The sequence below is a fragment of the Microtus pennsylvanicus genome, chromosome 12 (genome assembly GCF_037038515.1).
Source record: "Microtus pennsylvanicus isolate mMicPen1 chromosome 12, mMicPen1.hap1, whole genome shotgun sequence".
In the NCBI taxonomy this organism is placed as follows: Eukaryota; Metazoa; Chordata; class Mammalia; order Rodentia; family Cricetidae; genus Microtus; species Microtus pennsylvanicus.
In genome coordinates, this window is record NC_134590.1 from 76,565,744 (window position 1) to 76,592,356 (window position 26,613).

Consider the following 26,613-nt stretch of genomic DNA (forward strand, 5'->3'; position numbering starts at 1 on the left):
GGACGATGCCCTTTTTATTCTTTCTAAGGCAACTCTTGTTAGATTTTAATCGGAGTCTCCTCACCCAGTCTCTACTTCCTTGCACTTTTTGTCTGTTTTAGTCATGACCTTTCCCTTTCTCAATAAGCTTCTTTCATGCCTTTTCCTACCTCGGAATCACCTCCTCCAAGAGTCCAGCTGACATTCTTGCCAATCTAGAGACATGATATTGGGCAGAAGGGAGGAAGAGCACAGGCAGGCTGAGACTTTACATGGAATGTTGTGATAGTTATTTTATTCAGGGGGCAGTGATAAGAAAACTGAAAGGGGAACTCAGCTTGAATAATGATGAAAAGCTCAGGATGGAAGAGCTAGCTCTCCCCAACCTTGAGAATTTTTGGAAAATCTGTGATATCTCCAGACTTCTCATGGAGTGTTGTATGGGCACAATATCATTTTATTTGAGTGCTGGGGGGAAGAACAGCTCTACAAGGCTGGCTACGGAGAATATTAAATAAACGGGAGATTAAAATTATACACTCAGGAAGCACGAGAGGAGAGTGAAGGCAAAACACAGTGCCAACTGAGAATTCGGAATCCGGCGTTGAATTCCATCTCCGTCGTCCCGGTTGCAGGATCTTGGCCAGTCAGATTCACCTTGATGATCCATGGTGTCCTCATCTGCCCAACCATAATAAAAAGGGTTAGTGTGAGTATGAAATAAAACAATACTTAAAACAACATATCTGATATAGTTCTTGGTCCAGGCTACATAGCCTGTAAATAGTCATCAAAAAATCTCAGGAAAACATAACGTTCTTCAAGTGATAATAATTGTGGGTGTTTTCTCCAAGAAGACTTGCCAGCAATTCTATGCCCATACAAACTATACCATCTTTACCCTTGCAAACAACCATCCAACTCACAAATGTTTTTTCTTTTTTTTCTTTTTTTTTTCTTTTTCTTTTTCTTTTTCTTTTTTTTTTTTTTTAGTTTTTTGAGTCAGCTTTTCTCTGTAGCTTTGGAATCTGTCCTGGAACTCACTCTGTAGACCAGGCTGGCCTCAAATTTACAGAGATCCACCTGCTTCTACCTCCCAAGTGCTGGGATTAAAAGCGTGCACCACCACTGCCTAGCTAACAAATAGTTCTCAAGAAGGCAGGCAGATTGGAAGCCGAGCATTGTGGCTCAGGCCTTTAATCAGAGCACTTGGGAGGCAGAGGCAGGCAGATCTCTGTGAGAGTGAGGCCAGCCTGGTCTACAGAGCGAGTTCCAGGTCAGGCTCCAAAGCTACACAGAGAAACCCTGTCTCGAAAAATAACAAATAATAATAATAAAAGAAGAAAAGAAGGTAGCCTGGGTCCCTCTCCATTCTCTCACATATAAATACAACATTGTTATATTTCAAGTGCCACCTACAGATAAACTTTGAAAAGGGGCATATTTGACCCTACACGTACCTGCCACCTGACACATTGATGCTGAGCACTTAGGATCATCCTGTTCACTACTCACTTATATCTACGCCTGTGTCACGACCAGACTGCGGAGGACCTCAAAGTTGTTTAGCTTCTATTCAAGTGCAGTTGGAGGAAACTTGTTGCATTTACAGCCTTGACTTTGGGGCTTCTATTCACAACTTTGTAATAGCAACCACAATAACATTGGTGCCATAAGCACGCATAACAAAGAGACACATAACAACAGGAAGCACGACACAAGCAAAACGTATGAGACCCCCGTAGACTTTTAGATTTCACCCCAGAACCCATATCTAAGCACCTACATCTTATTCCCCTTTGCTAAGATCTGTTTCCATTCTCCAGATAGCAATTCAGGGAAAGGGATGTCTCTTGCTGCCTTTGAGCTTGGCATAGCCATGCAGCCAATCAACAAAGACTCAGTTCTCCCTAGAAGAGACATCTTTCATTTGGTCCCTACCATTTATTTAAGTCTATTTAAATGAATCAAAGCATGTCATATGTAAGCAAACAACCCCTCAATCCTATACGCTACTGCTCTATATAGAAATATGATGAGAAGCTGATGAACACTCAAGAAACAACAGTGACTTAGACCAGACAAGGTCTGTAAGAGTCCATTTAGACTATATGTTGGCGGCAGTCTTACTAGGATGCACTAAGCAATCCACACGTCTCCATCTTCCTTCCTCAGCAAATGGTTCCACTTTTCATCCAATAATTAAGATAACATGCAAGAATCACCCTCCCTTTGTCTTTCTTCTCACTCATGCCTCCCACATGACTCACTGTGTCCTGTTAATGAGGCCGCCACCAGTATGTATTCCAAATGGAACCCCTTCTTACAATTGTAGGATTACCTTGTGTGGCCTAAGTCACAGTTGTTCCTTGAATGAATTATTCATCCGTTTCTCATCATATTTCTAGCTTCACCTTTTGCCCTCTGCAGTCTATTCTCCCTGCAGTGGCCAAAGAGACTTTGAAAGGTCAGCCAGATAAGGGAACAAGGCACACTGCCAACCGTCTAGGTCAGTCACCAAGACAAGAAGCAAATGAACCAACTGGGCCCCGAGTCTTCTGCTTGTACACTGCCTCGTGTGTAACCCACAAATAAAACAGGCAAAAAACAAGAAATTTCCCTTGTGTGTTAATACACTGACAATAAAAGAAAGATCCGCAGTGGCATGCCACTTAGTCATGTCATAGCATGCCAGGATGTGCCATGACATAACGTGTCATTTCTGACACTCAAGTGGACCCTTAACAGGATGGCAAGATGGGATTCTCTTTCTGATAATGCTGACTAAGTTATTGGTTGGACTTGAAGATGCAGAATCTAGAAGAGGAAAAATAGGGTTCAATGAGATGTCAAAGAGTAAGATCATGAGTTTATATCTGTTCCCTTACTTCTTACAGAGTGAATGAAGTCAGCATAGTTAGGGTGCCAGTGAGGTAACCATGACTGCAGACTACTTCATCATAAAACACAGAGCTTGTTTCCTGCTCACTATGTCTCCAGTGTGGGTTGATGGCACACCATAAACCATGATTTTCTTATCCCCGCTTTAGGAAATTCCCAGACTAACAGTACAAGGACTATGAGAAGCAGCACTAATTTGTGTACTGTTCTTAATCCTCAGCCCGTGGCCACAATGCAAAGTAGATGTCTTTATCTCACTGTTACAGGTTCATATGCAGGGCTGGGGGAGGCTTGGCCTGTTTGATGGCTCTCATAACTCTCTGCTATGGTGAAAATAGAAAAATTCAGAATCACTTTAAAAGCTTCTGCTTCCCAGTTGATGTGTGGTTAGAAGTGTGTCGCCCCGAGAACTGTGTTCACCCACACCTAATCGAAAGCAGAGGGGGATTCCTGAGTCCTTGGGCTCACTATCCCACCCACTTCACTGACTTCTTTCTGGTCTTCCCGGAGCTTGGTCAGCTTCATGAGTCTGCACACATCTGGCTATCTATTTCCTGAGATGCCACTCAGAGGGAGCTTCTCCAGTTAAAAGAAACTGAGCCAAAGCTAACTGACCAGAATTGTCGAATAAGAAAACTCTTCTCTGCATTCTAATATCAAAGTAAAGAAGCAGTTCACAGCAAGGCATGGAAACATGAGGAGTTTTGGGTACGGGTTGTCTTAAAAAGCATTTTTTTTGGTGGTGCTAAGGATCGAGCCCAGGGTCTTATACTTAACACACAAGTGCTTTATCACCAACTCATACACATGGGCCCAGAAATCCACTTCCTTCCACGTTCACCTGTGTCCTTTCTATAATAAGACAAAGTTCTTAGTTGGTAAAGACAGCCTCAAATGTCCTCACATGGCACTTAAGCAGTCAGGAGCCTAGGCTGACACCTTTTGGAAGGCTGTTAGGTCAAATGCAATGGGGGGGGGGGGCATCTGATGAATATTCAAAAGGCAAGAACTCTCAGCCTGAACATCACACTTCCAAACATCCTGGTTTGTGCACATCTAACCCTCAGATCTTTGCTACCTCACCAAAGGTGAGCAAGGGTTCTTTATATCCTGCTGGCTTCCCCCAAGCCACTCTCTCAAGAATGCCAAGTGTGATATGGGAGAGTTGGCAAGGAGATTCAGGGGCGACTACTCACACTGAACCCAAATACAAAGTCTCCTGACACACGGCAGATGGCACTTACAATGCACACCTTAGCAAGGGCCGACATTCCTGTGTCCCTGCAACACTAACGGCCATCTAGACACAGGTATTCATTCCTCTCAAACATGTGCTCCTTCCTCTGTGCTTCCTTCTGCCCACTCCTTTCTGTCCTCTTCCTCGTGCCCAAATACCCGCTGACCTCTCTTCTATCAGTACAGATAGTGTGCACTTTCTAGAATTTCATTGCGGTTATACAACATATACCTTTCTTCAACAAGCCTACTTGTTTTGTCGTTTACCCTTGCTATGCATACCAAGAGTTCACTTCTTTTTTATTGCTGTGTAGTGTCTTACTGTATGGATCTATACACTGTGCTTTTCTATTAACTTTTATTTTTGGATATCTGAGGCATTTTTTTGTTTTGACAACTACAAATGATGAACACTCATAAAAGTTTTGGTTGGACGTAAGCTTTTATTTCTCTTGGATGTAGATCAAGGAGTGGAGAAGCTGGTGTATGTTTAATGGCTTAAGTCCCCCTCAAGCTGTTCTTCACAGCGACTGTATTATTGTACTTTCCTTGCGCTATGTAAAGGTTCTGGTTTTCCATATACTTGTCAAAACTCAGCCCGCTACTCTGTGTTAGTAAATGCAAGCCACCAAGTCTCTAGTCCTGTCTTACTGTGACCTCAGTTACCGTTTTCCCAATGGCTAATGATACCAGGCATTTTTTTCATGTATTTATTTTCCAGTCACAGAGCTTTAGGCAAGTTCCCCCATCTTTATGTTATTTTTTCTTATTATGGATAAAACTCGGATTTTATTCATGTAGAGTTTTTTCCCTATATATGTGTGAACACTTTGAAGTTTAAAACATTTTTAAGTACACACATGAGTACACAATGTACGTGTGTATAAATACATCCTAATTTGTCCACAAAAAAAAAGAATGTTTTGCAAGAACATGTCAGAGAGTAGACTCTCCAGAAAGCTCAAATCCAGAGCCCATGCTGCGGAACCTCTTCTTTAGCTATATCTGACCATAGAGGTTTCCCTTTAGGCAACGGAAGCCCAGAACCCAGAGTCAGGGCTGGCTATGTGCTAACAGGAAATGCTGCTGTAACTGATAAGACAGGAGCCATGGCACAGCTGATAGGGTTCCTGTGGAAACACAGGGGAGGTACCCGAAGCTGGCAAGAGCCAAGTATATCCACTACAGGACAGGGAGCTTAAGTACATGGCTTGAGAAGTCAGACAAGCTGGGCTTTGAATCGCCTCTGACTAAAGGCCCGGGGATCTTGAACAAGCTTTGTACAGAAATGGTCAACGAAAGAATTCTAGGCAACTCTGACTTAGATCCTAAAAGCTGAAAACCATTGCCCGCTACCTTAGACTGCCATGGAAGTCTTCTATGGAAGAAGGGTGAAAGGAAGGGTTTGTAATGTGTCCACACAGGCCGGCTTGTTTACACATGCTGCTTCATTTGGTCCTAATAGCAACACCAATTCATTTTAGCAACCAAAAGCCTGCCACAATTTGAATTGGACGGTCCCCAAAGGCCCATGTGGCTAAGTCTTGGGTTCCCGTGTTAGGAGGCAGGAGACTCTGTAAGAGCTCTAATAGGTCTTCCCGTCCCTGGAAACTTGCTCTTGGAGAGGAATCCTCCTCTGCTTTTCTCTTTGGTTCCCGGTGGCACCCACAACCAGAACCTGCTCCCCATTAGTGTGAGATAGTCACCAAGAGCCCCAAACTGGACGCCAGCCAGCTGTGGGTGAAAACTGTGAGCGGAAAGAAACCTTTCTGTCTCTAAGTTGATTTATCTGAGGCATTTGCTACAGTGTCGAAAGGCTGACTAGCACAGAAGCTGATTCGGAGAGGCTGTTACTTCAGTAAGTCACCGGCTTGCTTCCCAGCCCTGACGCCAGGTGCCTGGCCCACAGACTAAGCCTCACCATAAACATCCCTGTGTGCTTCCCCTCAGGGCGGCTCCTCCCACCTGCTCTGTCGTCGTCGTCGTCATCGTGCCCCCCCCCCCCCCACCCGTGACTTCTAATTTTTGTTTCCCTTGGCTGAAACTGAGCCAAACACAGTGAGGGTGTAATTTCATACGGCTTATTTTTAAGCAACTTTTAACCATTTTGAACTTCCTCCTTACTTTCTTTTTCCACTGCCCTTTCCTCTGCTTCTCCTAACACATCCGGCCTGGTTTTTTAAACCTTGTGTTTAGGGAACACAAAATAAGATCTGAAACTTTTCCATTTTCTTTTGTTGCCCGAAAGGTCAGGGACAGACACATTTGGGCAGAGGCAGCGCCAGCCCAAAACCTCTGTTTAGCATTCTTTAGTGTCTCCTGACAGGTGCTGACCAACTGTTGATGTCTTCATTTAAGTAGGTTCCTCATTCTGTTTTGAAAGTCATTTGTTATGGTGCAGTTTCAGCCACTGTGTGTGTGTGTGTGTGTGTGTGTGTGTGTGTGTGTGTAACTAAACATTGATCCTTGAATCAGAACTGTGTTCTATACTGTCAGATTTAAACATTTTGACTTCCAAAGCATGTTTTAGTTTTTTAGTTGATGTTTTATTTGCCTTACTCCCTGTCAGTCATGTGACATGTCCCATCTTTCATTATCATATGACATGTCCCGTCTTTCATTATCTTTTCCTCCTTTTCTTCTCTTTCCTTCTTTCGGCGATTTTTGGACATGGTCTCACCATGTTGCCTAGACTAACCCTAAACTCCCAATCCTCCTGCCGAGACCTCACAAGCTCTGGGTCTACACATATATGCCACCATACCTGGCTAATGTATTATTTCTTAATACCTCTATGGTTGGTAATCAAACAACTTCTTGTCCTCCCAGTTTAAGTTAGAAAACTGAGTGAAAAACTGGTCAGTCTCTCTTGCCAGCATCCATTGTCCTACAAGAAGAATCATCTGCTCCCACACCCTCTACACGCATCAGGCGAGGGCAGTGGCCCTGATGACAGAGTTCAAATCGTGCCTGTCATCTTATTGTTGTATCCAACAGGGTCTGAGCTTTATTTGCAAGGCAAAAGTTGTTCAAATATGAATATCACATTTACCTATTACCTGATTAACTGTCTCGTCAAGAGACAACTTCTCCTCAAGAAAAGGCAATTGCTTACATTAGGAAGCCTTTACTGTGCAACTGAAGTCCAAGGAAAACAGTCGCTTGGTGACAGTAGAGTTGGACTTGCAGCGTGCTTAGCAGCCCTAAGGAAGAAGACCTTTGTGTGAGCCCAGTGGGTCCTTCATTTGTCTGCAGATTCTAGATGGTGTGTGTTAAAACAAGACGTGCATTCTGCCTTAAACTTCATCAGTGTGGCTATGCTTTCATTATACCCTACAGTAAACTGACTTTTTAAAAAGATGTATTTATTTTTGCTTTCTATGTATGAGAGCTTGCCTATATGCATGTATATATTCCGCATGTCTGCAGTTCCTTTGGAGACCAGAAAAAAGGTGCTGGATTCCCTGGAACTGTAATTACAGACAGTTGGGAGCCAGTGTGTGGGCCTGGGAACTGAACCCCAGTCCTTTGCTGGAATAGCAACTGCTCTTAACTGCTGAGCCATGTCTCCAGTTCCTGACTTCTGTCTTGTTTTAAATGACAAGTGTATGCAAATGATTTGAGAAATAAAATAAACCACTACTCAGAAGATGAAAGTGAATTGCAGAAAGGGGGTGAAGTTGAAGATAGGCAATCACCCCCAAAGACACTGAGCTAAATCATATATTTTAATATTTCAAATAAGTCAATATTTCAGAACAGAAGGCTGACTCTATATTGACAGTTATTTGAAGATGAGCTCTAAATAAACTGTTGTGTGTATTTTACAAAGATAATGTGCTGAGGAGTCAAAAAAAAAAGGATAGTGCTTTGCCCCTTGGCCATTGGTAAAATAATCTAAGACTAGGCAGAGCCGCATGTCCAGTGCAGAGGAACTGACAGCATGCAGGGAATAGGGAGAACCACATGACCGGTGCAGGGGAGTTGACAGCATGCAGGGAATAGGGAGAACCGCATGACCAGTGCAGGGGAACTGACAGCATGTAGGGAATAGGGAGAACCGCATGACCGGTGCAGGGGAGTTGACAGCATGCAGGGAATAGGCAGAGCCGCATGTCCAGTGCAGCGGAATTGACAGCATGCGGAAAGGAATTATAGGATCAGCAAGGATGTTTTCTCCTTTCTGCATGGAGCCCACAGAACTAAACCTAGAATTAGAAAAATATTCCAGGACTGGCAAGATGGTTCAGTGTTGGAGAACACTGGCTCTTCTTCCAGAGGACCTCGGATTAATTCCCGGCACCCACATGGGGGCTCAGTCAGCCACAATTCCAGCACAAGGGGATCTACGGTGCTCTTCTGGCCTCAGCAGAAGCCAGGCTTGGCACATGGTACACATACATACATATAGGCAAAATACCCATGCACATTAATAGTGATGATGATAATATAATAATTTTAAAAGAAAAATACACCTTTGCATGGATACTTTGTTTTATACTTTGCAGCAGGAATGATAAATAGTGATTAGTCAGAATGAAAAATTACAAACAAGTTTCCGTTTTAACAGGGCCAGGAAGCTCTCAGAGCCCAAACGGAAGCTGCACTTAATACTACAGAACTACGTAGTATTGAGCCTAAGGAGATTTGAAGGAGTTCCGTGGCTTTGACAGCCTCCACCACAAACTGCAATAGATTCCGGGCCTTCGGTGCTGACATTGTGTGGGTCTAAAATCTATTCAGTCCCACCCACTCTGCAGATGGGAGAGACACACTAGCCAGACAGCTGCCCAGGCCTCCCACACATTCAAGGATCCTGCATGAACCACTGTTCTGTAAACCTCAAGAGAAACTCCATGGCTTAGGGGTCGCCTTCTACTTCTAAGTTGATGTGGGATTCCCTTCTGTATGCTATGAATATGTTTTATTACCACTGGTTAATAAAAAAGCTATTTCAACCAATGGCTTAGCAGAGCAAAGCCAGGCAGGAATATATATATATATATATTGACATATATATATATATATATATATATATATATATATATATATATGGAGAGAGAGAGAGAGAGAGAGAGAGAGAGAGAGAGAGAGAGAGAGTAGGCAGAGTCAAAGAGACGCCATGTAGCCACCTAGGCGGGAACCTTACAACAAAACCTTATGGCAAAACATAAAATAATGGAAATAGGTTAATTTAAGATATAAAAACTAGCTAGCAATACAATAAGTGATTGGCCAAGCAGTGTTGTAATTAATATAGTTTCTGTGTGATTATTCAGGTCTGGGCAGCCCGGAAACAAACAAGTGGTCTCCACCTACACTAAGTGATGCATAACACTCTAGAAAAGAACACGGGGAGACTTTCAAACCTTGACCTAGGCAGTTGCAGCACCTGGAAGACCCTCAGCTGCCCCCGGCATCCTTGGGGTCATTTCTCAGACAGCCACTGAAGACAGAAAGCTGCTCTTTGTGGCGTGTCTGGGTGAGCAGACAAGAGAGCAAACTTGCTCCCTCATTACGTCACGTAATCTCAGTCGAGAGCAACAGCTAAATGACCAGGGAACAAAGGCTCATTCTTAGTGTTCTCAGTATACCTTGGCAACAGTGTCAAAGACAGGTGACATCTAAGACCTGGCATGAGAGAGCTAAGAGCCACAACTTAGTCCTGAAAAAACAGCAACAGGACAAGTGGAGACAGTCTCACTTCCATGGGTATTATAACCATACTGTATTATGTATTTGTTTGCTATTTGGCTTTTTTTTTCCAACTATAAAGCACCTCAGAGATGACCTAATCCATACCTTCGTTTTCCACAAGAGGCCCCAAGGCCTGAAAAGCCTGTATAGTCTACTCACACAACTCATTATATGCCTTGTGGGACAGGCAGGGGCAGAGAGACTGGAGTGAGTGGAGTGCCGCAGGTGACATCAGGTGGCACGGCTAGCAACACTCAGACAAACACTTCCCACTGCCAGCTACTTCTGGATGAATTGTCACAGACATGGACAGGTCATGGGCTGGGCTTATATTCACACGTGGGCTTCCCTCAGGAGGGGACGAGTACTTGAACACTGGCCTTACTTCCCAGTCCGTGAGACCGCCTGGATAGCCTTGATCCACTCAGTACGCTCCTTGGGAGTGGCCGCCTGCAAGTAATAATGAATTTCATCCGCTGTGATGATCTCAAAAAGGTTCTCGTCGTCACTCTTCTTGCCTGGGGGGAAAGAAAGTAAAATAACATGTGGGTGCCAGAAACTCAGCAGTCCACCAGTCCACCACCTTCCCAGAGTTGTGGAATGTCTGGTTCTCCATGTCCTAAGGAAAATCTGCATTCGTATTCACTGCCCAAGAATACATTTGGTATTTGTAAAGATAGCCGTGTAGTATGAGCATTAAGAAACACGTGCAATACTCAAGGAGAAACATTTTCTTTCATATGTGTAAGTAAGCTAAATGTCTTGCCTTTGCACACCAAAAGCAGCTATTGAGTAACTTCTACTGGTGTTGAAGGAGGGCCTTTGTTTGGCTCCAAGCCAAGAGCCAATCTCAATATACACTATATTAAAGTGCACATGTATTTATATCTACAACCACACACATATCATGAACCGAAGCCATATCAAACATTAGTCTTGTAGATATAAGCTAAACTAAGAGATAAGTCTGAGCTCTTAATGAAAGAAGAAAAGGCAAATAAACCCAAAATGTCAAGATGAAACCAGAGTGATTACGTGGTTTGCTCCCTTTCAAATGGCATGTCTTCTCTGATTCAAGATAAACTATCAAGAGATGAGTATCAAGACAAACAAGCCCACATCAAACAAATTATTGTAGAGTAATGCCTGTTGAAATCTGGTAATTGTCACATGCTTTTCTTTATAATTTTGGGTTCGAAAATATGATTTTTATAACAATACAGAAAAAAATAGTCTGACAAGTGACAGGAAAAAAAAAGAAAGAAAACAGGGCTTGGGTTGTGAAAACCACCTCTCCAGTGACCCCATCCATCCTCAGTACCTGACAAGGCAGTGACAGCCAAGCGGTGAATACATGAGTCAATCCTAGGCATGTGAGTGCAAGGGAACAGAAGTCATCTGGTGCAGCCCCTTATTTTCAGAGCAGGGACGAGATGCGGTGGGCGGCATGCTCACAAGGGGCTGTGTAGTAGACTGAGTTGCACAGACCCAGCCAACTGTACTGGGGTAGTTTTCCCTCTAAGCGCTTTGCCTCACGTTATAGGTACTCCGTTTACTCTGTTTGTTGCAGAACACTTCCTTAGCTGGACAAGTGCATGGTCTCCTTTAAGGAAACCTGCAGCATCAGGAGTTGTCGCCAAGCTCTTCATAGAAGCCAGATTGGAAGTGATGAATTTTTCTAGCATTAGCATTAGTAGTGACACACTCAAGGCATCCATAAAGCCATCCCATTGCCCAAGTTCTAAAAGGCAGGCCAGCTCTTCGGGAAAAAAGACGCCACTTACTCCCTCCAAAGTTCTCAGACAGTAAATTGATGTGGGTTTGTGTCTCATGATGGACTGATTAGCTCAATACACACAGGGGGAGAGTACAGTAGACACATTTCCCTCCCACAGAAATGCCTTCTTACCATCGGGATTGCTCTCCACTGACGTCACCACACAGCCCCTCAAGTGGATCGCTCCCAGGGGATCTTCACCCTGGAAGAGAGGGGGCTGCTGAGTCTCCAATGTACACAGTGTGGACCTGCCTCGCCCTGTTGTTGCAGACGGCACACAGGCTTAGCCAGGCACATGTCAGCTGAGAGCACATGTGCTTTCCAAAATGTCTACCCCCCCACAAGCCGCATGAGAAGATGCAAGCCAGTCTAGAGCTGAGATCTGGAGGAAAGAAGTGGAGAGTTAGAGATGCTCAGGTCGCTACATCCCACTGAAGAACTGCCTGTTCTCGCCCTTGGCATAGCATATCAGTGCTCATAGGAATTAGTCACGGGACACCATGTGTGTGCAGCGCAAAGCCTCAATCCCAACAGTTGACACGAGCTTCTTTTTTCTTTCGAGTCAGATCTTTTTGTTGAGGAAAAAGCCTCTTGGTTAGTCAACAGCCAGAATTGCTGGACCTAGAAGGACTGTCCAGGTGTCCTGGAAGACGAATTATCTATTCGTGCATGTTAAAGCATGTGTATGGTCTTGGACAAAATGAGTTGCTGCAATAATATCAAACTGGAGACTACCTTGGGGAATAGGGTGGACTAAAAGCTGCTTTCTGGCAACCTAGTAAAGGTGAAAATTGGAATAAGAAGAAATGGACATTACTCTGACAGCAAAGGAGAGGCGGAGATTTGAAAATTCACAATGGTAGTGACAGAGCAGGTAAAAGGTGCAGAGAAAATACAGGAGACACAAGTAAATGACGTGAACACCAAGCTTCACTAGGGGGCTAGAGAGGATGGCTCGGTAGCTAAGAGGGCTTCCTGTGCTTGTATGAGGACCAAATTTGATTTCAGCACTAATGTAACACCTGGATATGTCCCTCCACATCCCTATAACCCAAACCTGTGGAGACAGGAGGATTGCTAGGGTCTATTAGCTTCCAGCCTAAGAGAATATGACAACAAACTAAACTCTAGTTTCAGAGAGAGAATTTACCTCAAAGAAATAAAGGAAAGAGTGATAGAGGAGCATCTGACATTGGCACTCTGGTCTCCACACACGTTTACGGTCACACACCTGTACACAATCATGTTTATAGAGCACACACACACACACACACACACACACACACCACATGGAGAAGTCTTGTCCAAAAGCACTTTGTTTCCTCCAGTGTAAGCAGTAATGCCCTCAACAGGCTGCTCAGTAAGAACATCCTCTGACAGAACCAGCACATAAGCCAAGAAAGGCACAGATCATAGCACAAAAACACAAAACCAAAGCAGTAGGACTCCTCAAAAAGACTATCAGCACCCCTCACGGACTGAATTCCGAGATGCTGAAGTAGGTAAAGGTTGGATGAAGGCTTACTAGTCAAATGATTAGTGACCTCAGATGGCTCACAAACAAGCAGATGAATCTGATCTAAGACCTGTGGAGGAATATCAGCAAGGCAGAGGAAACAGAAAAACGGAAAAGCGGCAATGTAGATCGAAAAGTGACAAGGAAGAAAATTCAACAAGACAGGATGTTGAGAAACAGCAACCAAAAACAGAGTCAACTAAAGAAAAAAATAGAGCACAAAGTACCACCAATGGATTTGACCAAGCAAAATAAAAATATCAAAAATGGAGGAGATTGGGGACTGTGACATCCAACATCAATTAGTATAAACAAACAAATGAACACACAAACAGAACACAGTGCCCAAGAACTCCAGGATACAATCTTAAGACCGAACCTAAGAATCCACGGCATAGAGAGAGGTGTGATGGAAACTGAAGGTAGGTAATCTATTTGACGAAATCATAGCAGAAAGTAGTGCAAACCTAGAGAAAGGAAATAGCATACAAAAACAATGGGCATTAATGATTGAAAATTGACATACCCAGAGAAGAACCTTCCCACAACTTATTATAGTCATGATAGTGATAAAGCAGAGACAAGAAACAGTATGAAAAGCTGGAAAGGAGGTGCAAGTATATCTGCAGTGGGATGTGGAATCTCGTGGGAATGCTGGGAAGCAATGCAACTGGGTCAGATAGTAGTTCTCCTTTGAATTATTTGAGAAAACTCCATGCCGGTTTCCATGATGGCTGGACTAGTTTGTACTCTCATCATCCTTGAGTTTTAAAAGTTTCTCTTTCCTCAATAGCCACTCGGAGTGGAGTGAGGTGATGTCTCAAAGTAGCTTTATGATGACAAGGGATGTTGGACACTTTGTAAAAATAGTTATTGGCCATTTGTAATTATTCTTTTGAAAACCATCTGTCCATTTCTTTAACATGTTTGTTGATTGGCAGGGTTTTTTCCATGTTTAATTTTTTTCAGCTCTTCAGAAATTCTGGCTATTATCCCCATCTGAAGTATAGCTAGTAAACACTTTCGTCCATTCTGCTGGCCTTCTGTTCGCTTTGCTTATAAAGTTGCTTTTGCTGTGTAGAGTTTTTTATTTTAATTTAGTCCCATCTGTTGATTCTTGGATCTAGTCCCTGTGCAGCAGGAGATCTGCTCAGAAGTCATGCCTAAACCTGTGTCTTGATGTACATCCCTTCTGTTTTCCGTGGTTGGCCTCAGCGTCTCAGGTTTTAAATACAGTTAATTTTCTCACGCAGGGCGAAAGATGCTCGAATTCCATTCAGCACATCAATAGGCGGTTTTGTCGGCACCATTTGTTGAATAAGCTGTCTTTTTCTTTCTACTACGTGTTTCTTGTTCCTTTGTCAAAATTCAGGTGGCTGAAGCTTTGTTGGCTTATTTCTGAGTCCTCTCTTCCATTCCATTGGTCTAACTGTCCGTTTTTACTGTTTTTATGCCAGGCTATCCGGCTATCTTTCTCATTACAGCCATGTTGTATAATTTAAGATGGAGTGTAGTGATACCTCCAGGCATGTTCTTTCTCCCTAGGACTACTTTGGCTATGTGTGGTCTTTTGTGATGTCATATGAACTCTTGACTGACTTTTGCTAGTTCTATGAAGAATGGCACCAGTGTTTTGATGGGAGCTTCATGGAGTCCGCAGTATACTTTTGATAGTATAGCCATTTTCATACATTATTCTCACCAATATACCTGTGGGAGGCTATAAATAAGGATAAAACCTAAAAATTTAGAAAATGATTTGCGAGAGGTTAAAATAGGTAATGAGGATGGGGGATTTCAAAAGACTCTTGAAACATGAAAGAAGAAATGGGAGGAAGCTTACAATGGGGATCAGAGGTATGGGGTAAACGGTTGAGGGGTAAGAAGGATCTGCTAAAACACACTTTGATTCAATATTTGTTTGAAAATATTACAATGATATCTAATACCTTGTAATTTGAAAAGGTTTAAGAATAAAGCAACCTCTCTTAAGGCAGGCACATAGAATAACATCAGCTCTCTATCACTATTCTTAGAGCTGTGGAACGATGTTTCCAAGGCTGAAATGTGCTAACTGCAAACGTGGATTGCTATATACAGCATTGCTATCCTTTAAATCTAATGGAAAATTAGGACATTTAAGAAAATCATAAGCCAGTTCATGGTGCTCAAGCCAGCACTGAAAAAGGATTCTTTTTATCATATTATATTTATTCTATATGTGTATGTGCATGTGTGTGTGTACATGTGTTCATCTGTGTACTATGGTGCATGCGTGTAAGGTCAAGGAAGCACTTGCAAGAGTCAGTTCTGTCCCAGGGACTAAACTCAGGCTCAGTGGCAAGTGGCTTTACTCACTGAACCATCCCAACCCTAGAAAAGTTTCTTAAAGGAATAGTATAAACCAAAGAGAAAGAAAGACATTCTCACTTGAGGGCACAGGACAGAATAAACTCCAAGTGATGAAAAAGAAAGAAAATCCAGACAGGATCCGTCACGTCCAGCGCAGTCCACCAGGAAGGCCCTGATATGAGTATGGGTGAAAAAAAAATGGCAAATACTTGTGCAACCAATAAGAATGGCCAGAAAAGCTGCAGGAATGAGTGAACATCTCTCAAGGATGAATTTAATGGTAAATGGCTTCAACTGCCTTTAGAGGCAGATCGGCTGGCTCTATTAGCAAACAAGAGTCACCTCTCTATCGTCTCTAAGAAATGCACATCACTAGCAAAGTCAACAATGGACTCAAACTCAAAGGATTAACTCAACTAGTAAGGTTAAGGGCAGCCCTGAGTAACCTGCTGTAGTTAATATGGAATCTGACAAAGAATTCGAACCATTTTCGTTAGAAGAAATAGCATATCAATAAAGAGAAAATTCATCAAGAACAGTAATAATTATAAATATCTGTTTCAAATAACAGGGCTCCCAATTTTGCAAAGCAGATATTAATGGTTAAACAATAACAGGCTAACCACGGTGAGTGACTTCAGTGCTCCTCCCTCCTCTGTAGAGATGCCATATAAACTAAAAACCAATGAAAGAAACCCAGACTTAACTTAGCTCAAATGGTCTTAGCAATATATGCAGAGCGTTCCATCCACAGAAGGTACATCTTCTCACAGCCTATCAAGCGCTTTTCAATATGTCTGTCTGTGAACCTGAATAGACTTTACAAGGCGGGCTGCCTCATTAAACCTCCCATTTATGCCAGTCTGTTCCCAATTGCCCTTTAAAGGCTTGTTAGCCCCAAGGACAGAATACTGGGTGGAAAATTTGAACAAACCCTCACACAGATTTGTGTTTCCCAGGATTTTTCAAAGCACAAATTAGAGCTCTGTGGCTTTCCCTACAATGGCCAAAAATAGAGAAAAGAAATGGATGTCGTTGGGGCCCACTGGAAAATTAGCATTTATAAGTTGAGGAAAGCCTCTCTGTGGTGTAAGAGGACATTCTGTAATTAGTTTTCCAGCACCTTCGGAGGCATTCATGTGAAGCCCAGCACCAGTGCCGCTGTCCCCGCTGTCATCTTCTCCTTTGATATTGCAGCCTGGAATCTAGAATTCCTGCTTGCGACCTGGAGCCATAGAAACACGGCGCTTGTGATATCCAAACTTTGAGCGGAATGTCCATCCTCTGCAGGTTAGACCAGACAGCCAGTACAGTGAGGACTTTTTCCAGTCCTTGCCTTTGGTGCTAGGGAGATGGCTCGACCCTGTCTTGATCGAAAGCTTTCTGCGGTCCTCCGGGGTGCTTGGTGCTGGAAATCTGTGTGCCATCCTCCTCCTGTTCAATCAATACTTCCTCTTTTCTGTGTATCCAGTCTTACCAGGTAGCAGGAGTAGCGAGAGACCAAACACACCAGAAGGTAAAGGTCACAATAAATCTCTTCACAAAATTAGGGGGGAAACCCTAAAATTCACATGGAAATACAAAAAGACCAAAACTCCTAAACATTAGAGACAGAAACAACAATGGTGGAGGTCTCAAATTCTCTGGTTGCACTACAGTCACAATAACCAAGGTGGGATTAACTCAAATAAGGGCTACACAGGCCCTGGGGGTAAAACAGAGAACCAAGAAATGCACCTCAAAAATGTAGCCAAGGGATCTGAAACAAAAGTGTCAAAAATACACATTAGAAAAATGATGGCATCTTCAACTAACAGTGTTGGGGAAGCTAGATATTCATAAGAGAACTGAAACTAAATACACAGCTCTCAATCTACAGAAAGTCAGCTCCGAGTGGACACAAGATCGCAGTGCAAATCCTGAAAAAACACAGGTAAACTGTTTCAAGATGTCGCTGAGGAATACGATTCCTGAAAAGGATTCCAACAGCACAGAGAAAACCAAGCACTGGCAGATGGGCTGCAGCAGATTGGAAGCCTGCCTTCCCCACCCCGGAGGAGCAAAATCGACAGAGTGAAGTCCGTCTGCAGAGCGGAAGAAACTGCACCAGCTCCACACCAAAGATGATATTAATATCTGTAATAGGTGAGAAACTCCTACATAAAATACCAAAGAAAACAAACAACCAAGTTAAAAACTGGGCTAGTGAAATGAGTTGACAGTTCCCAAGAGAAGAAATGCAAGCAGCCAAAAAGTATTTGGAAAAGTGTTCAGTGTCCTTGGCCATCATTAAATGCAAATCGAAGTCATGTTGAGATTCTGTTTCACCCCAGTCAGAATGGCTGTCATTTAAAAAATAGTAAAGGCTTTCAAAGATATGGAGAAAAATGAACACTTCCACACTGTTAGTGGGAATGTAAAGCTTGGTAGCCACTACTTAAATCAATGTGGAGTGGTCTCAAAAGAGTAAAAGTAGGAAACAGTATAATTCCACCTAGAACTTGGATTACATGGCTAGGTAGTTAAAATGTGTTACATATACAGATATAAACAAAACAAAATATTGATATGTATTAGGAAAATGGACGGAACTATGGACCATTTTGTTAAAGCAAGACTAGCCAGACTCAGGAAGATAAACAGCCCTCATGGTCTCTCCTATGAAGAAATTAGAAAGCAGAATATGGACCACAAAGGAGGAGGAAGAGGTACAAAAGGAAGGAGGAAAAGGAGTATGTGGCATGAAAGATGAAGTGCTATTCGAGGGAAGGAAGGATCAAATAGGCTCGGAGAAGACAGGAGAAGAAAGGGCAATGGGGGTAGAGGATTGGCAGCCAAGAGACGGCAGATACAGGCGTGAAAATCTCACAAGGAAACCCATTATTAGAATGCCAAGAGAAGCTAACGTGGTGATATATATCTCAAATGGGACAAAAGTTAAATTGAGTTAACCAAATGCACTGATATTTTCTTCCACTGCTGAGTCTTGGCTGGTCTGAGGGGCATGAGGACTCAGGCACTGGCATGGGAGGTGGTAGAACAAAGTGACAGAGAGGAGGAAGCAAAGCAGAGGGGCGTGGCCCCAGCTCACACACAGCTTCTTTGTGAATGGACTTAGCAACCAGGGAACCTCACCCCAGCAGGGTCGTAGTAATGCAGGTAGGCCGGGTCTTCTCTCAGGATGAACTTTCTCACTTTCCAGTTTTTCCTCCTGTGCCCCTGTATCAAGGAACCGAGAAAGGAAGGGGGAGTTGCTAGCATCCCTCTGTACACACAGCACCCCAGGTAAGAAGTCTGCTGATGTCCTGGCCCATGTCTTTCTCTGCGAGATCGAGCCAAGGCCAATTAATGAGACAGATGTTATTGAATCACCTGGGTAAGTTAAATTATTTCTGTACTGTATTCTGACTTTAGAATTATGTGAAATGGTACTACACATGTGACAGGTTAGGCAGCGCTGGGCACATGACTGGCTCAAGACTTGGTCCTTTTATTTGAGGAATTGGTGATCCATATGGAAATAGACTATGACAAAATCCAAGTAAAATGCTAGATATAAATAATGGATTTCAAAAGAATTAAATGAGAGATATGTGATTGTAGACATGAATTATCAAACAAAGCACAATACAGATGTCTGCTTTGGGTTCTGGTGATGGAACACGGTTCTCATTCCTACATATATGCATATGCTCCATGTGTGTTCTTCGTGTCATAAGGCACTGAGTATCCTGGAATTAGGGATATCTGTTAGCCTCCATATGAGTGCTAGGAGCTGAACCCCAGTTCCCTACAAGAGCAGAGCGTATTCGTAAGCAGTAAGTCATCTCTCCACTTCAGAAGGACTTCGGAGATCCATCCACATCTACAAACATAGGTATTTTCTTTGCCTTAATAACATTGCCCATGAGATATGAGTACTTAGGTTGCCTCACACAATTTCTTTTTTGTTGGAAGATATGAAAGCCATGCTGTCTTGTGTGACTATTAAGTTGCTACCTCGTTATTCTGAGCTGATGGATCAGTCAACCTTAGCCAGCGGTCATATTCTCTGAAAGCTTTCTCCAACATCACAAAGGGGTTTATTGAAAAGTCTACTATGAGTGTCGGATCATCCTTCTTTAGCAATTATTTACTGAAGGATTTCAAGAGCATATACATGCCTGGGTTTTCTAACAACTATTCATTGAATTATCAGTCATCTATTGTATTTGATTTTGTTGATTGACAAGTGCTTATTATTTATAACAGAACATAAAAGAGTGTTGAATTCTATGGCACAAACAAGAAATGCATACGTGGTACATGGTTTTTTCCCTCACAAACTCTTTATATGACCAAAGATTAAACAGAAAGGTATTTAGCTCATTGTTATAATAGAAAACTTATACAGATGGGATTAGACAGAATATAACCCATCCAATCATCCTTGTACTTGTTCCATTTGCCAACTATAGTATTTCTTCTGAGACAGAAGTGGGAAAGAGGCAGGAGAACACAGTCCTCCACGTAGACACAGCTACTCCACCTGTGGAGTGTGCAACACAGGTATCCTTTCTCATGTTACACTTTCTCTATAGGTTAAACCTAGTAAACTCCTTGCAGTAATAGAAAGAGAGTTGATATTTTCAAGACCATAAAGTTGTTTTTAGTTTGCCATCAAGTGATTCTTGGTATGAACAGAGTCCCTCTGGAGGATTGGGGAAGGCATAAGAAAAACTCAGCAACCTATGACTCTTCTTGGCTTGGGCTACACACACACACACACACACACACACACACACACACACACACCTCTTTCCTTACAATGCACTTGGCATCCTGGAATTCTGTCCTACCAGGAGCTACACAAACACCAAACCCATCCATTCAAACATGTCCTGAAATGCACGTGGGAACTAGATGCAGGGGACAAAAGCAACTTGAACAAATTTGGGGTTCATGTGCAATAAAGTGAACATTTAGGGAAAATCCTCTGTCTTCTTATGTCTATAATTTTGAATTAATTTGATTAAGTTTAGATGTATCATGGAAAAAAAGCCACATGCAATGAAGAAAAACTTACATAACCCAAGACCCAAGACTATTAATCAAAAGAGAACCACCCAAATTACATGCCCTGGGAATTAACACACCCTCATTCCGGACTCCATGAAAAGGAACTGTGAACAGTAACCAGCGACCCTGGTCTCTAGTCTGCCTAGCTTGCTGCTTCCTGGTAGCATCCCCTGTGCTGTTTCCAGCACTATCTGTTGAAATAAAGCTGCCGCCTTTCCACCTGTGTGCACTTTGTAAATAAGACGCAAGGAACTTGAAAACGCCCAGTGCAGATGCACAGACACACACCAGCACCAAACTTGGTGACCCAGCAGGGAAGTAAGATTAACCTCTTAAAAATGTTGAGCTTGTAGGTGTACTAAATGTTTGCAAGCTCCTTCTTTTTATGAAGATCACCATTTCCCAGCTTTTTGTTTTATTCTGATGTGACCCCATGACTGCGGTGGCTGGCTGCACTAACCAGTTCAATCAGATCACCCCCAATGCCTAGCCCATGACAAAATGGGGTGAACGATGATGAATGAACTCTGCTGGCTGCTTCTACTAAGATAGAGACCACTAGGAAGTGGGAAAAGACTTCACAGCCAGTGCCCCCCTGAGTGGAGTTCAGAACAAACACAGCCAGTTAAATTGCATCGGTGGCCAAAGTGGCTATGACATTGTGGACTTTCTCACCCTTTCCAATGTCATCTCTTCTCGCTGGAGTAGAGTCAGACTCGGTGCTGCTTGAATCCACCCTCCTTCCCCCTTCATCTCTCCCTCCCTTCCTTCCTTCTTCTCCCACTCTCCCCTCTTTTTCTTTGTTCTGTATAAGAGTCTGCATTACAGAATGTCACATTCTTAAAAGAAATAACCAATGTAGCAAGTGGTCTTAGACAATGAGTTTTCTAGATGAAAGAGAAGTCGGAAGTCTTTGTGGGCACAGATTAAACGAAACAGTCACAAGATACTATGGTATATACCTAAAGTTATCCCATATTCGGAGTTGAGGGTGGTAAGGAAGCTTCTTTTGCCCCATGTTTGGGGTGGGGGAACAAAGCCACCCCTCCAGTATGACTTCTTGCTAAGAGATCCTGTGCTTTCTTAACTCTTACCATCACAGCCCTGGGCACCTAGAACTGTGGAGAGCTTCAGTTTACTACAGCCCTAGCCTCAAAGAATGATCATGAATATCTGAAATTGCACATAATCACACACACACACACACACACACACACACCTGCACTGTGCCCGTGCCGTCCAACAGGACCTGACCTTAGCCCACTATGCCTACAGAGCTGGCCTCGTGCCATAGTTCTCCGTCTCACCAGGCTTCACCACAGTCTGGAACGGTACTTCCTTGTTCTTAAAGATTACCATATAGTGTGGCCCGTTCTGATTTTCTGATCACTCTGAAGTTCTACATCATGAAATGTCTTTATCTTTTGGATGGCATCTCTTAGCCAACTTATGCCTTGCTATTAAAGAAAGAGCAATATTTTCATAAAATACTTGTCATCACCAGAAATACTTTTCTGGTTGGTTATTAGTCAAGTAAACTAACTTCTATTTAATAATGCCAACTTTTTTTCTTTTTTATTTGTTTCTTTTGTCTTTTTGAGATTATGTGTCACTATTTAGTCTAGCTAGGCCTTGAGCTCACTGCAATCTTTATGGTTAATTAAGCTTTATGAGTGCCGGGATTATAGATATACACCACCATCCTCAGTTCACATTGGCAATTTAGGGAAAAAAATTTAGAAGGCTTGAAGCAGAGGGAGAAAATAGTGATAGTCACTCACCTGCTTCAGTAAACATCCCTGCTTGATGATAACACCTCTGAATTCTTCTCTCAGAATCACATCCTCATCACTGGAATTCTCTTCACAGAAGAAGCCACTGTCCGGCTGTTGGGAAATCACACAGCAGGTTCTTACGGGTCTCAAGAATAATGCCATGTCTGCACCCCTCGTGCCAGACACTTTTCCTCCATGCTGCTGCGTGTGCCATGACACGAAGGTTACTTCAAGGTTACTCTGGGTTTGCTATCTAAGCATCGCCCATTTTCTTGCCCCTGGATCCTGGTCCCTTTGTGTCTCTATCCCAGGATGATCTGGTCAATAGCCTTTGATTTTCTATGATTCTCCAGGCTATGTCCTCAGTCTGTCTAAGTCTTCTTCTGCCACACATAGTTCACTTATGGGACGTCAAGGGCATGTTTGAAATCACACTGACAACACCTGCTGTAACGCTCTCCACTGTGACTTGTCACCCAGCTCCATCTCTACCCCCGAGAGAACCAAGGGTGTGTGCGTCACCTCGGCCCCTGCAGTCAGGATAGTTGGAGATTTTCTGAACTAAAAGAGAGTATCAAGCCACACAGAGGAGTAGCAGCTTCAGGGAGCTAATTTAGTATCCTTAATCTTTGTAGCCTTAATAAATGGCAATAAAAAGATAGACCAAGGCTCTGAAGTGTGAAAAGTACTGATCGTGGACCTCCCGAGGGATGCACCCACCCACTGAGACAGTGGAGCTAATCTATTGGGAGCTCACCAAGGCCAGCTGGACTGTGACTGAAAAAGTATGGGTTAAAACTGGACTCTCTGAACATGGCGAACAATGAGGGCTGATGAGACGCCAAGGACAATGGCAAGGGGTTTTGATCCTACGTAATGTGCTGGCTTTGTGGGAGCCTAGCCAGTCTGGATGTTCACCTTCCTAGATATGGACGGAGTGGGGAGGACCTAGGACTTACCACAGGGCAGGGAACCCTGACTGCTCTTTGGACTGGAGAGGGAGGGGGAAAGGAGTGGGGGGAGGGGGAGAAGGGTGGGAGGAGGGGGAGAAGGGTGGGAGGAGGGGGAGGGAAATGGGAGGCTGGGAGGAGGTGGAAACTTGTTTTTTTTTTTCTCTCATTTTCTCAATAAAAAAAAAGATTTAAAAATAAAAAAAAAAGTGAAATGAAACACTCTCTGGGATGTTCACCTCGCTTGTGTAAGGAGGGCGGCTCTTCACGTAGCCACTTCTACATTCTGATCCAAAATAGAAACAAAACTGTCAAAAATCCCCCTAGAAATCCACAGTTGCTGACATGGCCATGTGATGGCAAGTTAGGCTCTTGTTACATAAGATGAGGTTTCGCAATCTCGGTAAGCATGACATAGGAGGCATGCAAGGCCATGGGGGAAGTGCATGCAGAAGCACGGTGCCTATTTGATTGCATACACAGACAGACAGCTCATCACATCTGTGATTTCATGGGCAGCCCTGTGAGAAGGACATCGTACCAGGACTGGCACTGTTACCTTGCCACTGCCGTGCTCCCTTTGTCAGGGACAACACATGCCACGTAGCTGCACACACACCTTCCTAAAGGAATGATTGCTTAAATCAGAACAAAGGGCGCAAGACTTCAAAAGTGCCTTCAGAGACAACTACTCAAGTAAACAATCGCTTCCTTTCTGCAGGTCACTTGGAGAAAGCAGCATTGAGGGAGCAGCTGCTAGGTCTAGAAAGTGCCGGTGTAATAGAAGCTTTACAGACCTGTGCTTCCGTAGCTTGTAGTATTTGTCTTTAAAATATTTGTGTGTGTGTGTGTGTGTGTGTGTGTGTGTGTGTGTGTGTGTGTGTGTGTGTGTATTAATGTGAGTTTGACTATGTGTGAGCATGTGCCTGCTTTCAAGTGGGTATGGAGGTCAAAGGACAATTTCCAAGAGTTAGAGTTGGTTCTCCCTGCTACCATGTAAGTTCTGGGGATTGAACTCAGGACAAGCACCTGCATCCAGTGAGCATCCCAGCAGCTTGTTATCAACTTTTTGACTCTGGGTTGGCTTCTTCTGTAACCTTCTCACCCATCAGTTCTGCTTAGGACCAAACATTCCGCTTGCATAGGTGGCGCTAAGCTGATATTCATAGAAAATCTACCCTGATCCTATGTCAGGAAAACCAAGCAGGCAGTTTTTCATGCTTACAAAGTAGTAGAAAGCATCCGGGTTGTCCAGGAAGGGGTTCTCAGCTATTCCGTCCGCTGCATCCTTAGACAAATCCCCAGCAGGCTGCAGGTACCCTTCACTGAGCAGTGATGCGGAAATCATGAGGCCTTCCTGGCGATTCCTGACCAGCTTGTTGGAAACTAGCCAGTCAATGACCTCGCTACCTGGATGAGGACATCAGAGGGGAAGTTAACTCTTTCCCAAGCCACCAGCCACTGACTGCCAAGCACACACTGGCTCCGGTGCTCACAGGTGTCCCTCTTGTCTCAACTTCCCTGCTACTCCAAGAAGGAAAAAAAATTAATGAGGCAGATACTGGGAAACAAAAGGAATCGTGTAAAAGTTAAAGTACACACACAAATGTGCACACACATACACACATGTACACACAAACACACACGTCCTACTTTTAAAAGAAACACATTTTAAAAAAGCATTTTTACTAAGTTACACATTTATTGAGCTTGTACAAAACAGCACATGGGCAGTGGGCAGGCTCCCTAGTGAAAACACAAGCATTAAAGTTAGAGAATTCCGCTGTAAGTCAGTACTGTGGTACACTGAATGACTGGACCATTTTCAGAGGCAGGAAAATTTTCAAAACCATCTTACCCTGCAATGGTAAGATTTGACAGTCCAATGGGGTTGAAGACTAGATAGTTGTAGTTACTGTCCTCTCATGACTTGGCCAAGTTATTTATTATACTAGTTAGAATAGGATAATTATTGATTATATTTGTTCTTATTGTATATAATTTCGAATTAGGCTTAGAACTCTCTTATTTAAAGAAAAGGGGAGGTGCTGTAGGAAGTCTTACAGCCAGTGGTTATGCGCCCATTGGGACATGGCCTCTTATACTATATAATCTGATGGAGAACATACATCTGCTCTCTTTCCAGTTGTTGGATTCAGTTTCTGTTGTCCATTAAAGCAGAGGATTCTGATTTGTGAGTTTACCCCTAAATAAATAACATCTATTTCTCAAAAAAAAATGAATGACTGGATCCAAACAGAAAAGAATCTATAGAGAAAGTAACTGGGCCAAGAACTAAAATATGAGGTTTGAAAGCATAGGAGATAGGATCTGAGGGTCCGGCATAGGCAAGGATGCAGCAATGTGGACAAACGCGAGCACACTGCAGCCCCTGAGAGCAGAGATGGAGCTGGTGAGAAGAGGTCAAGAGGAAGCAGGAGTAGAAGGAAGATGTGGGGCAAGGAAAGACTGGTGACACTTTAAGAAATCCATCAAACCCCAGCGTGGTGGTGCAAGCTTTTAATCCTAGCACTCGGGAGGCGGAGATACACAGAACTCTGTGAGTTTGAGGCCAGCCTGGTCTACAAAGTGAGTTCTAGGATAGCCAGGGCTGCTACACAGAGAAACCAGGGAGAGAGAGAGAGAGAGAGAGAGAGAGAGAGAGAGAGAGAGAGAGAGAGAGAGGAAGAAGGAGGAGGAGGAAGAGGAAGCGAGGGAGGGAGGGAGGGAGGGAGGGAGGGAGGGAGGGAGGGAGGGAGGGAGGGATCTGCCAACAAAGGGACATTTCAAATTTTTAATTATCAAATAACATAATAAAATATGTGTCCTAAATTAAAATTTGATTACACTACTTGTGTTTGTTGCCATACATTTTAAAGAATCTAGCATAGACCTCGAGCAGTCATTTTATTTAACTTTTACCTCAAGAGAAAATTACAGGGAATGGAATGAAGAGAACCTATCATTTGGGTTACTAGCAAGCTACAAGTGAAACTTTGTATTTATAAAGGGCGTTCTTTTCAAGTTCAGCTGTGACAACCAACTTAGTAGCCCTCTAGTCCTGGGACACTGGCGCATTGGGTACGGGACTCCTGAAGGAGCCATGTGTCCCTTTCAGAGACCGAGCCCTCCTGAGTTTCACACCTGAAGTTTTTCCTCCACCTTTCCCGCTCTGTGAAGACAAGCATTTCCGCCTTCAGCCATCACAGCTCTACAGGAGACAGCAGGAACGAACCCCACTGGGGTTTCAGTAACCTGCGGCTTCAGTTGCCTGTCCAGTTGCTGGACCTTCATTTTGTATGTTCTCACACTTGAGTCTGAGCTGAAATCTGAAAGACCTCCGGCGGGTGATAGCCGTGTGATAGTCAAGGT

The 26,613-nt window shown here is 43.4% G+C and overlaps 1 protein-coding gene across 2 annotated transcripts in view; it reads right to left on the reverse strand.

Annotated features, from left to right (window-relative positions):
• Positions 1-259: 259 nt before the first annotated feature.
• The window catches only part of Plek (pleckstrin), a 46,229-nt gene continuing 19,875 nt past the window's right edge, over positions 260-26,613 (reverse strand). Inside the window, exons 5-10 of one of the 2 annotated variants that reach the window (XM_075944393.1) lie at positions 24,467-24,651; positions 22,298-22,402; positions 18,594-18,677; positions 11,723-11,792; positions 10,199-10,331; positions 260-660 (exon numbers count right to left, since the gene is read on the reverse strand). In XM_075944393.1, the coding sequence (XP_075800508.1) occupies positions 657-660; positions 10,199-10,331; positions 11,723-11,792; positions 18,594-18,677; positions 22,298-22,402; positions 24,467-24,651 (581 nt within the window). In that variant the 3' untranslated portion in view covers positions 260-656. Of the gene's footprint in view, positions 661-10,194; positions 10,332-11,722; positions 11,793-18,593; positions 18,678-22,297; positions 22,403-24,466; positions 24,652-26,613 lie in introns of those variants that run through there. The other variant, XM_075944394.1, reaches the window with a different exon arrangement.